This window comes from Cylas formicarius, unplaced genomic scaffold (genome assembly GCF_029955315.1).
Source record: "Cylas formicarius isolate icCylForm1 unplaced genomic scaffold, icCylForm1.1 PGA_scaffold_6__28_contigs__length_40554024, whole genome shotgun sequence".
NCBI lineage: Eukaryota > Metazoa > Arthropoda > Insecta > Coleoptera > Brentidae > Cylas > Cylas formicarius.
Genome location: NW_026844347.1, coordinates 24,510,270 through 24,524,314, shown reverse-complemented (window position 1 = coordinate 24,524,314; position 14,045 = coordinate 24,510,270). Strand labels below are relative to the sequence as shown.

The 14,045-nt window shown below is 32.7% G+C and overlaps 1 protein-coding gene across 1 annotated transcript in view; it reads right to left on the bottom strand.

The window, feature by feature from the left end:
• Positions 1 to 3,020: 3,020 nt before the first annotated feature.
• LOC132703171 (dual specificity tyrosine-phosphorylation-regulated kinase 4-like) overlaps positions 3,021 to 14,045 on the bottom strand; it is a 108,468-nt gene continuing 97,443 nt past the window's right edge. Inside the window, exon 8 of the mRNA XM_060672300.1 lies at positions 3,021 to 3,140. Coding sequence (XP_060528283.1) covers positions 3,021 to 3,140 — 120 coding nt within the window. The remainder of the gene's footprint in view (positions 3,141 to 14,045) is intronic.

The following is a 14,045-nucleotide window of genomic DNA, read 5'->3' as shown; positions in this document are numbered from 1 at the left end:
TCGTGTTGTTTTGCGAAAATGTGCCCAAAAACTAACGGTCGTAGAAAAAGTATAGTAAGCAACAAGTTTGGTAAAGTTTTTAAGTCACTCATTTATAAAACAGTCGCTCCTCTGCGCTCCGCGCGTGTCAAATAAATTGATAAGTCAAATGTCGTTTACCGCACTTGTTGTATAATATACTATCATCACTCGGCGCTTATTTGCACGATTAAATTAAATAAGTCATTAGGACATCTTCTCCTCAGCTTATATTCTCTTGAATCGGATTTAATCTAAACGATTTGCAACCCATATTAAGCTAAAAAGTTTTTGCCATATTGACGTAGCCCTGTAATTAGGTCAATTACGTTTAATATGCGATGGAAAATCACTCTAGTATATTACATTTTCAGGAAAATAATCGATCACAATTTCCTAGATTGCTTTTTAAAACCAGCGGTATATATCACAAAATCGATCTTGCGGATAATCCAGTTGGGAATTGGTGTATTGGGAGCCTACGTCGATGCCTTTCACAATTTAATTAAAGCAAAAATAAATATATCTAAAAATGTGATGCCCGATAAAGTTGATATTTTTATATAGTTCCACTCTCCATTTAATAGACTAATTAGTTTTGGTTAGCAATCACATCGTCAGTCAACAAGTAACGCAACGCAAACTTTTTCCACAATATTTAGCCAGGCATAACATTATGTTGTATTAATTTCCTACTTCATTTTAAATACATGTTTGATCTCTGCAAAATTAAATTCGGGACTACCGGTGGTTGGCCATCTTCAATCGAAAGCGAGAAAAAGAAAAAAAAATAGATTTAAGTAATTTATATTATTTATTGAATTTTGCCATTTTTAGGCACACTCAAAAGGTTTTTTTGGGTTTTACTATTTACTTCATACTAGATTTTCCAGTTTTGAAGTATGCAAAAAATACAATTAACTTTCATTAACAAAACATTAACATGTTATATTAAAATAATTCAAAAGCACCAATTTTTTTATTCTGGTAAGTAACCGTTATTTGCCATGATCCATGATCCATGTATCCTTGATAATTTGTACATGACATTTTAGAATCAGTGGATTTAATTGAGGTAGATAAGATAGGTATTTTCAATGCAAAATATATTTATTTATTTTTAATTCTTGAGGAATTGAAGAAGTTTTTTTAGAAAAACTATTACATTTAATTTTTTCTAGATAAAATATTAAAAATTATATAATATAGAAAATGCTGCATTTTTCCCCATGAGGTAGTTAGTCAAAGTAATTAGTTACTTAATTAATTAAATTAAAAATAACTAATTTGTTAATGCTAAAAATGAAAACTAAAATGATAAAACTACCATAATTTTAAAATATTGTACGGGTGTAAAAATAAATAAACATTTGATTTATTATATTTCCTAAATAGCAACTCTTTAAAGAAGGAAAGGAAAGCTAGACCTCAATTTTTTTGTTATAATATCATTAATTTAAAATACATACGTAAATCGCAAGCAAAAACGTGAGCAGGAAACAGTGGAAATGTAATGCACATCGAAAACTCTATACTGTAAACATTCCAATGAGTAAACTAAATTTTAAGTTTTCTTATACATATAACTTTTAAAACGGTTAGCGGCATTAAATTCAAAAATACGTCATTTTTTAGATTATTTGCAAAACTGCACATTCGATATAGAGGTGAATTAACGCCAAGTAGTTACCGCCCCATCGCGCTACTTAGTGCGACGTACAAGATGCTAGAACGACTTTTATATAACAGAATAAGCCAAACAGTTCTGAATAACGTCCCAGTCGAGCAAGCTGGCTTCAGCCCGGGTCGCAGCTGCTGTGACCAAGTCCTTGCCCTTACCAATTACATCGAGAAGGGATTCCAAGAGGGATTGAAAACTTCAGTGGTCTTCGTGGACCTTACAGCAGCGTACGACACTGTGTGGAGGGAGGGGGTGCTTATGAAACTGCTAACTGCCACTCGATGCAGCAGGACGACCAGCCTTATTAATAATATGCTCGCTAACAGACAGTTTGTCGTGAACAAGGACGATCAATACAGCACAAAAAGAACACTCAACAATGGGTTGCCCCAGGGATCTGTGCTGGCCCCTCTACTATTTAACCTGTATATTGCGGATCTGCCTCACACCACATCCAAGAAATTCGGATATGCGGATGACCTTGCGATTGCCGTCCAACACAAGCACATTACCGCAACAGAAGATATTTTAACAAATGATCTGTCCAGACTGGCAGTCTATTTTGTAGAATGGAGATTGAAACCTAGTATGAGCAAAACTGAGTCTTGCTGCTTCCACCTTAACAACAAAATGGCCAACGTAGGACTCAGTATATATTTCGACGGTGCACTCCTCCACCATAATTCAACCCCTAAATATCTTGGTGTCACCTTGGATCGGACTCTAACATACAAAAAACACCTCACCAACACGGCTGCAAAACTGAAAACGAGAAATAATATCCTACACAAACTTGCAGGAACTACATGGGGTGCTGCTGCAGACACCCTGAGAACAGCAGCCACACCAAACTAGTGGATGTACAACTAAACGACTCAATGCGCACCATTTCGGGCACCATAAAATCAACACCGTTGTACTGGCTACCCGCCCCAAGCCATATCGAGCCACCGGACCTTCGCCGCTCCCGTGCCCTGCTCCGAGAATACAACAAAATAAGCAATCCGGATCTTCCCATAAACGAAGACTTCCCAGCTGGGAGACAACGCCTGAAATCGAGGCACTTGCCTATTGCCACGGCTATCGATCTTGCAAACTCACATTTCAATGTTAAAGAAAGCTGGCAACAAAGGTGGCTCCAGGCCGCGCTCCCTGAATGGCACCAGGTTCTTAATGTGAACAAGCCACCAAGTGGCTTCGATTTGCCCCGTAACACTTGGTCGAAACTAAATAGAGTTCGCACGGACCACGGGCACTGCGGTGATTCACTTTTCAAATGGTGAATAAAGCAGTCTTCTCAATGTGACTGCCAAGATGGTATTCAGACGATCCGCCATATCTCGGCCGAGTGTCCCAATCGCGCATACCCCGGCCCCCTCTCAGACTTTGTTGGACTCCCTAAAGAGGCTATCCAATGGCTGATTGGACTGGACAACGCTCTCTGAAATTATTTGTTCTATTTGTTCTATTTTTATGTCTATATTGTGTATTAACGTAGCATACTTGCTGTGTTATGATTGTGTATATGTATATTTTCGTATCTAGAAATATGTGTCCATGTATATTATATAGAGTGCGTAAAGCGCCATACGCTAAATAAATAAAAAAACGCCAAGATTAGTGCGTCCCTCGTTTAAATAAAAGAACATTGTTCCTATGTGTGAAGATAACAACACAATAATAAAAATTGGAAAAATAAATAGAACAGTTGAAAAAGAATGCCAGCTTGAGAATGAATAGGAAACTGAGCTCAACTTCTTACTGTTTTGGATATCGCAATGATAAGTACCTTGAAAGTGGCCACCGTGTATACGATAATGAGAATAATAGATCAGTTTATGGCTAGCATAACTAATGTCGGAAGTCCGTTAGGACAGTTTGCAAAATTATCACTCCCACGTAATGCGACAGTGGTAATTGTACCACATTTCAAAGTTTAGCCTTCCGCATCAGAGCTCCCATGGGCGCGAGTGTGATCCCTTGCCTTCCTTGTTGGCCGCTAACTATTTAACTGCTGTCATTAGCCACCGTCCACTGTTTCTCCGTCCGATGGTCATGGAACGTCACTTTTATAACTCCAACCATATAAGAATTGCCATCCATTTGCAGATAAAAAATATTACCTGCATAGGGTCCAGCAGAAATAAATATATTCTTGGATAAGTTATTTGCTCTGTACGTTTTCAAGTTATTTTTTATTTACTACAAAGATACTGCTAACTGCTTTAAATTTCAAGAGACGGCAAGTTAGGTTGAAGAACTAGAACTAAAGAGTGCAGCGCTATCTACTATCACCTTCGACGAGTTTAGACAAGGATAAATATGCGGATATTTATTATACGTTTATATTATACCTCTTGCTCCATCACAGAAATCTGTGACTAAGAATAGGTATATAAAATATTTTAAATAATTTGCAAGCATTGGAAAAACTTTATTTATTGAAAATGTTTTGTGGTGTAGAATCATAAAATGCAAAATACTTTAAAAAAAAAAACTTTTAACTTTATAACAATAAATGTAATAGAAAAAATATCCATCTATAAGATAATTTTTATTACAAGTTAAGGTAGAACAAACAATTCGTACCCCTGAAATTTTTGTACCATAGTAATAATTATCAAAATCGTTTAGCCGAAATAAGAGCGGCCGGGAACGGAATTGAAAAGTTCAATGCGCTCTTGTAATAAGACCTTTTTGGCCCGAACAAGGCGTCTAGTTACATTTACCGAAATCATTTATTTAAACAGAGACCAGTCAAAGTCTAAACTAAGATGATGGATTGTTTGTGCCTATTAAAAAAATATATCTGGGGATGAGCAGGAGAAATGTGCGTGCATACGTGACGTTTGCCATGACGTGGTTATGCATCCAGAGCAACGATTGTAGGTACAGTCGTGCATACGAGGCCTTTTGCGATAGTGATTAGGCCGCAGGTTGTAAAAATTGCCGCTACAAGTTAGCCAGTATTTGAAAACTGTTCAATCTTAAAGATATCAAAATCTGCGATAGTTACAGAACAGCCGGGGTGCGTCATTCGCCATTAAAATCTGCAATAAAAGAAGAGTCTGCCACATCATTAAAGTCAATTTTCAACGCTTTTGAAAAAAAAACTGACGGTGGAAATATTAATTGTTATATAGAGAACTTGATAAGTAAAGGGAAATACATGAAATTAACAATTTCCAAAAGTGTTAGTTTTTATGCTAAATTAGTATATCGATGGAGGAAAAATGATTTTATATTTTGAAAACGAACTATGCAAAGTAGTAAAACAGTTTCGTGGAAACTTTAATTGCGGATTTAATACTAGGTATAAAAAAATTGCTTTTTCTGGCGAATTTAATAGGTTTTCGAAGTAAGTATCGTCCATATGAATAATATTCAAATGATTAAATAATATTTAAACCAGAAACTGAATTACCATGATTTGGTTCTCGGAATACATTCAAGTTTATTTACCCATGTTATGCAGCTTCATTTGACATGAGTGTGTTTATATTTCATGAAATAACAGCTACAGAAGTTTGCGGATAATGTGCTTATTACAAAATATGTATTTTTTGTGCACAGAAAAAGCAAAAAGCAAACTTCTTAATACCTTGTGAAATTAATCAACATTTTAAATAAAATTTCAAAATCAATACGTGTGATGACATGATTGTTATATATTCAGTTAGTTATTCGATAGGACGATTCAAAAATATCAACAATTTTTTCGGATTAGTTTTAGTGATCCCACATTGTGGAATGTCAAATCGGGCTGCTCTGAAAAACGGAGCAAAGGAAGTAATAGTTTTCGTGACGTCAAGATTTGTCTATTTCACCATCACATTTTAAGATGGATGATTACGTTCCAATAAGTTTAAACCATCAGATTCAGATAGGAAATCTTCCCAGTTGGTATCAACATTGCGTTCAATATACAGTGTTGTCACTTTGAATGTGTTTGTCAGATTTAGAAAGAAAGAAGTAAAATAGAACAGGCTTACTTGTTTAAATAGTTAATGAAAAGCAAGGATTCAACAATCATTAGTATTTTGGCATATTGTACCTACTTTATTTTCGTGGAGAATAAATGCATAAGAAAATGCATAAAATTTGTAGATAATTTTAATAACCCTGGGGACAAACATGTAAAAGATATTTCATAAAATTTCATGTTCAATTCAATGTTTTAAAATTGCGAAAGAGACATCTAGCGAATAGATTTGAATATTGTAGTTTTTTCTCTTAACATTAAAATCGACAATTTTCTATTTTAAGTGGCTTATCGAAAAATGAACGCCCCTCGTAATACTCAGATGGCTTGTCTGGAGCATTGAAACGCAGCTCATATGGTGCGTCGGCACTTTTACCGCCTCGTTTATAAGGGAACGGGTGTTCAGTTATTAATATTAATTGGTGTAGTAATGAATTTGGCCGACGGATGACACCAGATTAGGCGTGAATCGAGCCAGATTATTCTAGAGCCTCATAAATTGTGGGAAATCCCATAATGCTTTTAATGAACCGTCGCGTTTTTGACCGAATGGGGAGCTTAATTTATTAACAGTGGCCGGAAAATACTTTCTAACTACTAATTATAAAAATGAACTAAATAAAAAAGGTGTAGCCAAATATTTGTTCAAAACGAATCCACTATTTCTAAATTACTAGGGGGACCAGATTGATAGGAAAACATTTTTTATGAAAAAAAAAAGAAGTAGAATGCTTGGTTTCTAGTCTACAGTGTGTTTTCATTAAAATCTCAATTTGAATTTAGATTTAGATTTAATTTTGAGATACTCTATCGGTTCTTCAAACAATAATAATAATTTTTGAAGTTCTCAATCAAAAACATAAAAAATAAAAACCATTTTCCCACAAGAGTTTAATATTAGTGTTTTCTATGTAAAATTCGTTGACTATTAGTTTATGAAAGCAATTACTGAAGAAGTTCATTCCATCAATATAAATTGAATACCGAGAAATTGTTAGTAGTCAATACTAAACAATTTTTGATTTATCTCTCTTTTTTCGAAATTTCGAACACCCTGTATCTAAGCGATTTGTGTTACATTATGTTTAAATGGACATTCTTTTTATAATGAATTTATTCCTTGCCTTGCCATTGTCATGTTTTTTTTTCAAATAATATTAAATTAAAATTATTATGTGTCAATAGTTAAACCACCAGTGCATATAAATAATGAAATAATTGAAACGCTGTAGCGTCATACCATGTTATGAGTTTACTACGTGAGTGTGTGAGTCATCAATCTGTCACAATCTAGCATTTTCGCGCGACAGAGCAATAAATCCCGGGGTGGTGGTAAATAAACGACCCCGAACTGAAAAACATTTTATTGACGCGCACACATGTCCGTACCAGCGGCGTATCTTACGAAACTGTTGTCTGGTGTCTCATGTACGTCAAATAAAACAATATATTCTTATCACAGTAAGAAGTAATCAGTGAGCAACATCAGTCAATATACATATTTCTCCAACAAGGGATTAGATTCCAAATTCCAGCTCTGTGATATAGGTACAGTTGGCACTCATTATAATCACGGTTTTTGTATATGTCTGCAATTAACCATATTATAAATGTGCCGTCTTCATATGTTCTTTCCATTACTATTTTTGAGTAAGCAATGTTTTGAGGACTCTAATTAGATCCCCTTTTATCCAATCATACAGCTCTATAATGAATTTGCTATTAGGTACTGACTTTGCTTTTATTAATCCATCAACGCGTTTGAGATAAAAAAGATGTTTAGTTTTTTCTACTTGGTCATTATTTCTATTGTTTATTACTTTTTTATTTTTTAAGGCTGAGGGTTTTTTCTAAAAAACTATGTCGTAAATCTGCTACTAGATCATGAAATTATTGTTATTCCTTTAACTCACTCGCATAATTTGGAAAGTTCTGCTACCAGTTTAGAAAGTTGCCAACGATAACAACACTAATTCGGAGAAATTTCCAATCTCACCTATCCTTTAGGAAAAAAAAAATGTTGTTCATAATAATAGAAAGTTAAATTAGGTAGACGAATTATACGTTGAAACGCTTCAAGAAATTTCAAATAATTTCTAACATTAGCCGCCACTGCATTTTTATTTTCGAATTTACGATATTCGGTTTTATAGTTTGAGCACCACCTCTTCACTTTAAGACGCTGCAGTAGATTCGTCTTTGATGTTACTTAAAAATACCCTTAGGGGCGGACGCAACGCGACATTTAAACTTGGATTGCGTCCGTGAAAATAAACAAGCCCGTCGTTGAAGGGTGTTCTAGGAACCAGATCTGTCGGTGAGGGAAAATTATTTTGGGACAATAAAATATGAACATTACATAAACAAAGCTGCGCACAGATGTGAACTACTCAAAACTCATTATTACGATATGTTTCGGTCTTCTAAGATATTTATGTCCGTAATCGTCTATTCCTACTTATACTTTATTATTAAAATATGATTATTACTTTTTAAAAATAATACCAAATTTCTGATATTTTGCTTCTGTCGTTTGAAAAATGCTTAGATATAGAATTTTTACATGAACTTTCGGCAACATTTCTATTTTATAAATCAGTTCAGTGCTGACTTGTTACGTGTTCAGGTATGAACGTAAATGCTTAAAATGCTATATTTTAATTTTTTTGAACCAAAAAAAAAAAAAATATATATATATATATATATATATATATATATATATATATATATATATATATATATATATATATATATATATATATATATATATATATATATATATATATATATATATATATATATATATATATATATATATATATATATATATATATATATACAGAAGTAATTGCTTAAGTGATTAAATTAGTATGTCTTAAGCGCTGTTGTAAATGATCATTATTATTCGAATGAGTGACGTTTTCAAAGTTTTTTTTATTATTAACACATTGTCTTTTTTGTATTGTTGCAGAAAAATTCTCAATTTTGTATTTATTTTCAAGGAACTCATAAAAAGTAATATCTCATTGACTCTTTTTTTTCTTAGATTTGACTACGCTCCCTGTATTCAAACGATTCAAAAAAGGAGATGCATAAAAGAACAATCTTATATTAACATTAACTTTAATTAAATTTTATTAAAAAAACAACTTTAACAACAATTTAAAAATTATATTTCTATGCATAATGATTTTTTTTTTTTATTAATAACAACATATTTAATCAATACTTACTTGCGATACTAATGTGAATTGCAATGTACACTCCGATTTAAATCCTATCAGCAAATCAATTTTATTGAAATTTTGTACAGAACAGTTTGAATCTCCAATAGAACAGTCACATTAAAAAAAAAACAAAACCATGTAATAATAATACTAGCGCTTAATCAAAATACTTTTTAGACTTTGGAAGTGTGTTGGTTAGCTATTTAAAATGCAAACTGTAAGACTATAATGTTAATATGATGACATCTTGAAAAAAATTTTAACATTCTCTTACTGACATGGTGGAAATCAAATGATCTATATCTGTCTCTGATAGGTTCTCCCCCGATAATCTTGCTTGATCACATAGTTATTTTACATTCAATATTAAGATATGGCAACCGACTCATCCTTGTAATTACCATATCTTATACACGTTGGAAGCAAAAAGTAGATAGAATAAATTGTTGCAAAGGCTGGTAGGGCATCGCCATCGTACTTCTGTCCATAAGAAGTAGAGGTCACCTGCTTGCAACTTTTATAACTTCATAACGCCCCAAGTAAGTAACATTTCATACAAAATTGATTCTCCACGCATTTTTGGCGGCCTGAAGTAGTCTCTGAAGGCTGTATTTAGGATTCCTCAAAAACTTTAGAATGGTGTATGATGATGTAAGGATGTATGATGTAAGGATCTAATGTCTATGAATTTCATCTTTGGGTCGATAAATTTTTGCGCAGTTCTTCCCCATTACTGGTTTTCGCGAAAAAACATCCGGTCTCTGGTGTGTCTAGTTTCCTACCTCGTTCTTATAGGAGGCATTACCAAGCAATGTTTTCAATACCCTAAAAGCAATAGAACTGAGCTCTAAATCCTAAGCAAATTGTTCCTCTTTTCAAAATCTTCGATCATATCGCTTCTGATAATTCATGATTGTGAACTAATAATATACTTTTTCAGTAAAACGCAATTGACTTTAATATTCCTCAGAAACAATCACTGTCAATAGCATACATGTGTGCGATAAAAGAAAATCTTACGAAAAAAAAACAAACAACGTATCGTGACAAAACGATTACGCAATTTCATTAAGTCCGCCCGATCCCATCTTATCTTATCTCGCGTGTTCATCGCAATTCACTCCGCTGTAACGATCTACGGTCCATTGAAAGAGTTGACTAGAATTAGAAGCCGAAGGTGTTAGAGCGTTGTGGACGATAGGCCACCAAGATTAGTTGATTTAAATTTATCGCGTCAAATATTAGCAAGTCCGATCGTGGGCCACCGTGAATATAAAGTGCCAAATCGGAAATCAAATATTTTGCTCTCACGATGCTCGTTTTTCTGTTAGTTAACATGCGAAAGCCGTAAAGTCGTTCGACAGAGACTTTCGCATTTGTGAATGCGGTCACTACTTGCGCAATATCGAGAGAATAAGAACTATTCTAGGGTCAGATAAATTGTCAAGTGACTAAGATCTCAGGTTGGTTTATAATTGAACTAAATCCACCATCCCCTTGTAATACATAATATAATAATAATATCGGAATCGAGAAATTAGTGGCAATAATAACTAATAATAAATAATAATGGTTAAACGTCGAACTAGTTACCTAACAAATATCACAGTAATTTGGTTTACCCTGGAAAATTATGGAACTAGAAGGTAATGCCCGTAAATAATAATTAAATTTTTATTAACCCAAATAAAAGTTACAATAAATGAAAAAGATCAAAGTTAAATGGCCGTGATTGGAGTTTCCTCCAAGAACACATCTAAACAGGTGCTGTTGCAATCTCTGGTGGTTTAGGCAATATATTGTAGGGTTACTAAAAGTTACGAATTAGAATTAAGGTAGAAAACTTTTCTTTGTAATTTTTATTAATGAATTGGCACTGAAAACATCTCACAACTCTTAAAAGATTTCTGTAATATAATGTAAATAAATTTATTCCCAATGCAGATAAAATATGAAGTTCAAAATTAGAAAAAAGGTTTGGGGTATTTCAATTGATAAAAATTTGGACTGGATGTTTCACATAAGTGAGCTGATAAATAAAGTAAACTCTGTTTTGGAATTAGAATAATATTTTAAAGTAGTCAAATAGAGTAGTAAAATATGCAGGATATTTTAATATCACATAAACGTACACTTAACATTGGACAGAAATCAATCATGTTGAATGTTTAATGTTTCTACTTAGATATGATATAGATTTAAGAAATAATGGTAGAATAATGAATAATGAGTAATGACAATTCATCCAAAACATCGCTTTCAAATCATTGAAATGAGTGCAGAATGTATGTGTGTCAAATTTTGCAATAAGTTGCCGGTATATTATTTTATTAAACGAATTTAAGTCAACGTTTGTTCAAGATAAAAATAAAAAAAAAACTTAATTCAGTTAGAACGTTATTATCTTAATCACTGTGTTATAGTTAGATTGACGTCGTTCCACGTTGAGTTGTGTAACAAACTTTAAATAATAATTATTATTATTATAATTATCAAGTTTACCATGGTGGTACTGTGTTGTCGAATTCTCCCACTGGTCGTTTAAATGGTCCAATTATGAGAAAAGCCATTTAGCGATATTTCTGGTTACAGTTTGTCTCGAAAATCAGCACCCTTGCGTACATTTAAAATTCTTTCCATAAAGGCATTTATTACTCTTTTTAAGAAATCAGAAACTGAAGGGTAAAATTTCGACCGCAATGCTTTAAATCCTGTCGGAACTTAAGGACTAGTTATGAAAGGAGATATCTAACTTAAAAATAACTTTGAAAGTGTCTAAATTAACAAGGTAAATTTATGAAATTTTGATTTGTGCGTTTCAGGTAGTCCAAAAATACACCTTTCGTCAGATTATAAAAAATCGATAATTCAATGTTTGCAAAAATTGCTTCTAAAATTTATACAACGATCATTTGTAGAAAATTCATTACATAAAATATACTACTGTATACATCTACTAAAATATAATCAAATTTATCAATAAATCAATAAAAATCATAAATCAAATAAAAACTTAATTTATTAATGTAGAACGTTTTCTTAAAAAAAGAATAAGGTCACTATTTCAGTTTAAAAGGAAGAACTTGGTAATATAATTTAGTCCCATTTTTATGGTAAACTTGATGATTAAAAAAGAAATTATTTAACTTAGAAACAAGCGAAAAGAGAACAATGAAAAATATAAGGTTAGTATGGGGTGGAATGTATTCCGATATGAAGCGTTGTATTATGTATAACCTAACTTTTATGTTTCACAGAAATTTTAGTTTGGGTTAATCAGTCAGTGAAATGAGGAATGAAGTATAATTATTACGTGGATAATAGATAATTAAGGTTTCAAATAAAAAAATGAAGAGAATAGTGATACTTACTTGCGCTATGCTGTAAAAGCTTTTAGCACAGAATTTGAAAGAAAATCAAACGATTTTGAAAATGATATCTAGAGAGATTCATATAGCTTTTAGATATATCGAGATATTTTCTATGCTGATATTACACTTTTGAAGTCTGGAACAGTAAATACTAGATCTAGATCTTCAGTTAAGCTCTGATTCATCAACAATCGACGCAGGAGGAATCCAGAAGAACCGTAAGTAGTGACTTTTGTACTAACCATCAGCGGTCATTTTGGTTGAAAGAGAGATTTCTAATACCAGGTCTTACTATGCGAAAGCGACTTTCAAAATGTGCGTTTTCGTATGTCCGTACTTTTATTACCAGCATAGTCAGTCCTCTATCCACATTGATATAAGGGTTGATATTCACTAAACTAAATAAAAGATCTTTTAACGTAATTTTAAAATGGAACAAAAAATAAGTTCAAGTGGTTGAATATTAAAACACCGTTCATTAAGATACATGGTAACTCATTGTTGCACTCCGTATACATATTCCCAAACCAAATTCTAAGTAGAAGTTTGCCAAAGAATTAAACAAGGAAATATTATCACAATCAAACGAACGGTTCGCGAAGAAACCAATTTTGATATTGACATCAGTTTTTAGTGGCCGATTTTTGTGAAGGTGAGTGTTTTCTATCATAACATCTAGATATTAAGCGAAACAATAGAATATCATCCTATGCGCGATATCGAAAAAGCCCTCGAATCCAAATTTACATGTGGGTATTTTATAAATGACTCGAGTTATAGAGTACTAATAATTTCGAAAACAACACTTGTGTATGTTACTAATGATAATTTTATTGAGGCATATTTGGCTCAATATCATTATTTTTAGGAGTTTGGACCTGATTTGGGATACTTTTTGGGACGATGTTTATAACGTGAACATGAAAAATAACTATATGTACCCAATATCCAATCTTTACCCAAATTTTTTCAAATAATCATAATTATATTTTTAAGATTTGCTTTAATGGTCATCTTAATAGGGAACTAATTATTGCCTATAATAATAAGTCTATACTATTAAAAGAAATACAGTTCACAAAAAAAATAATTTCGTAGTTCTATATAACGAATATAAACAAATTGTAAAATTTAAATCCTCTTTGAAACGCGCTTTCATTGGCTGTGAGCGGTTATGACGTTAATTCGCGTGTAAGATTACGCGCCAGCCGGACGTAGCTTAGAGAACGACAAGTCGTCTTGGTGGTTTTAATTTTAATTTTGATTCTGTCACTTGCTTTTGTTATCTTGTGTTTGGTATCAAAAAGAAAGTTAACTTACTTAACTTAAAGTGTTTTTTGTTTTATATAGATCAGGAAGCCATTCCTATCGAGACTGCAATAGGATGGGTGAGGTTAAGGCTAATGCGACACCTGAACATAATGTTGACAAAAAACAATGACTTTTATTTTCTTATAGACGAATAAAAAGTTTATCTGGCGTTTTACGGGTTCTGCTCAAACACGATGGCACGATTTATACACATTAAATACAAACATATAATTACAGGAGCCAAAAATATACGAAAATAATATAGTCCTCGACCTATAAGCTGAGAATAACACTATAGCATGTCGCTGTATCGATCGAAAAGCAGCGGTATGACGTCAATCATTCGCGCGCGTTTAGGCAAATCAAATATTGGGTTTTGAGTTTTAAATTTAATAAAATGTTCAAGTTTTCTATTGTAGGTGCAAACCTTTGAGAAATACCTCTATCTGCACTAA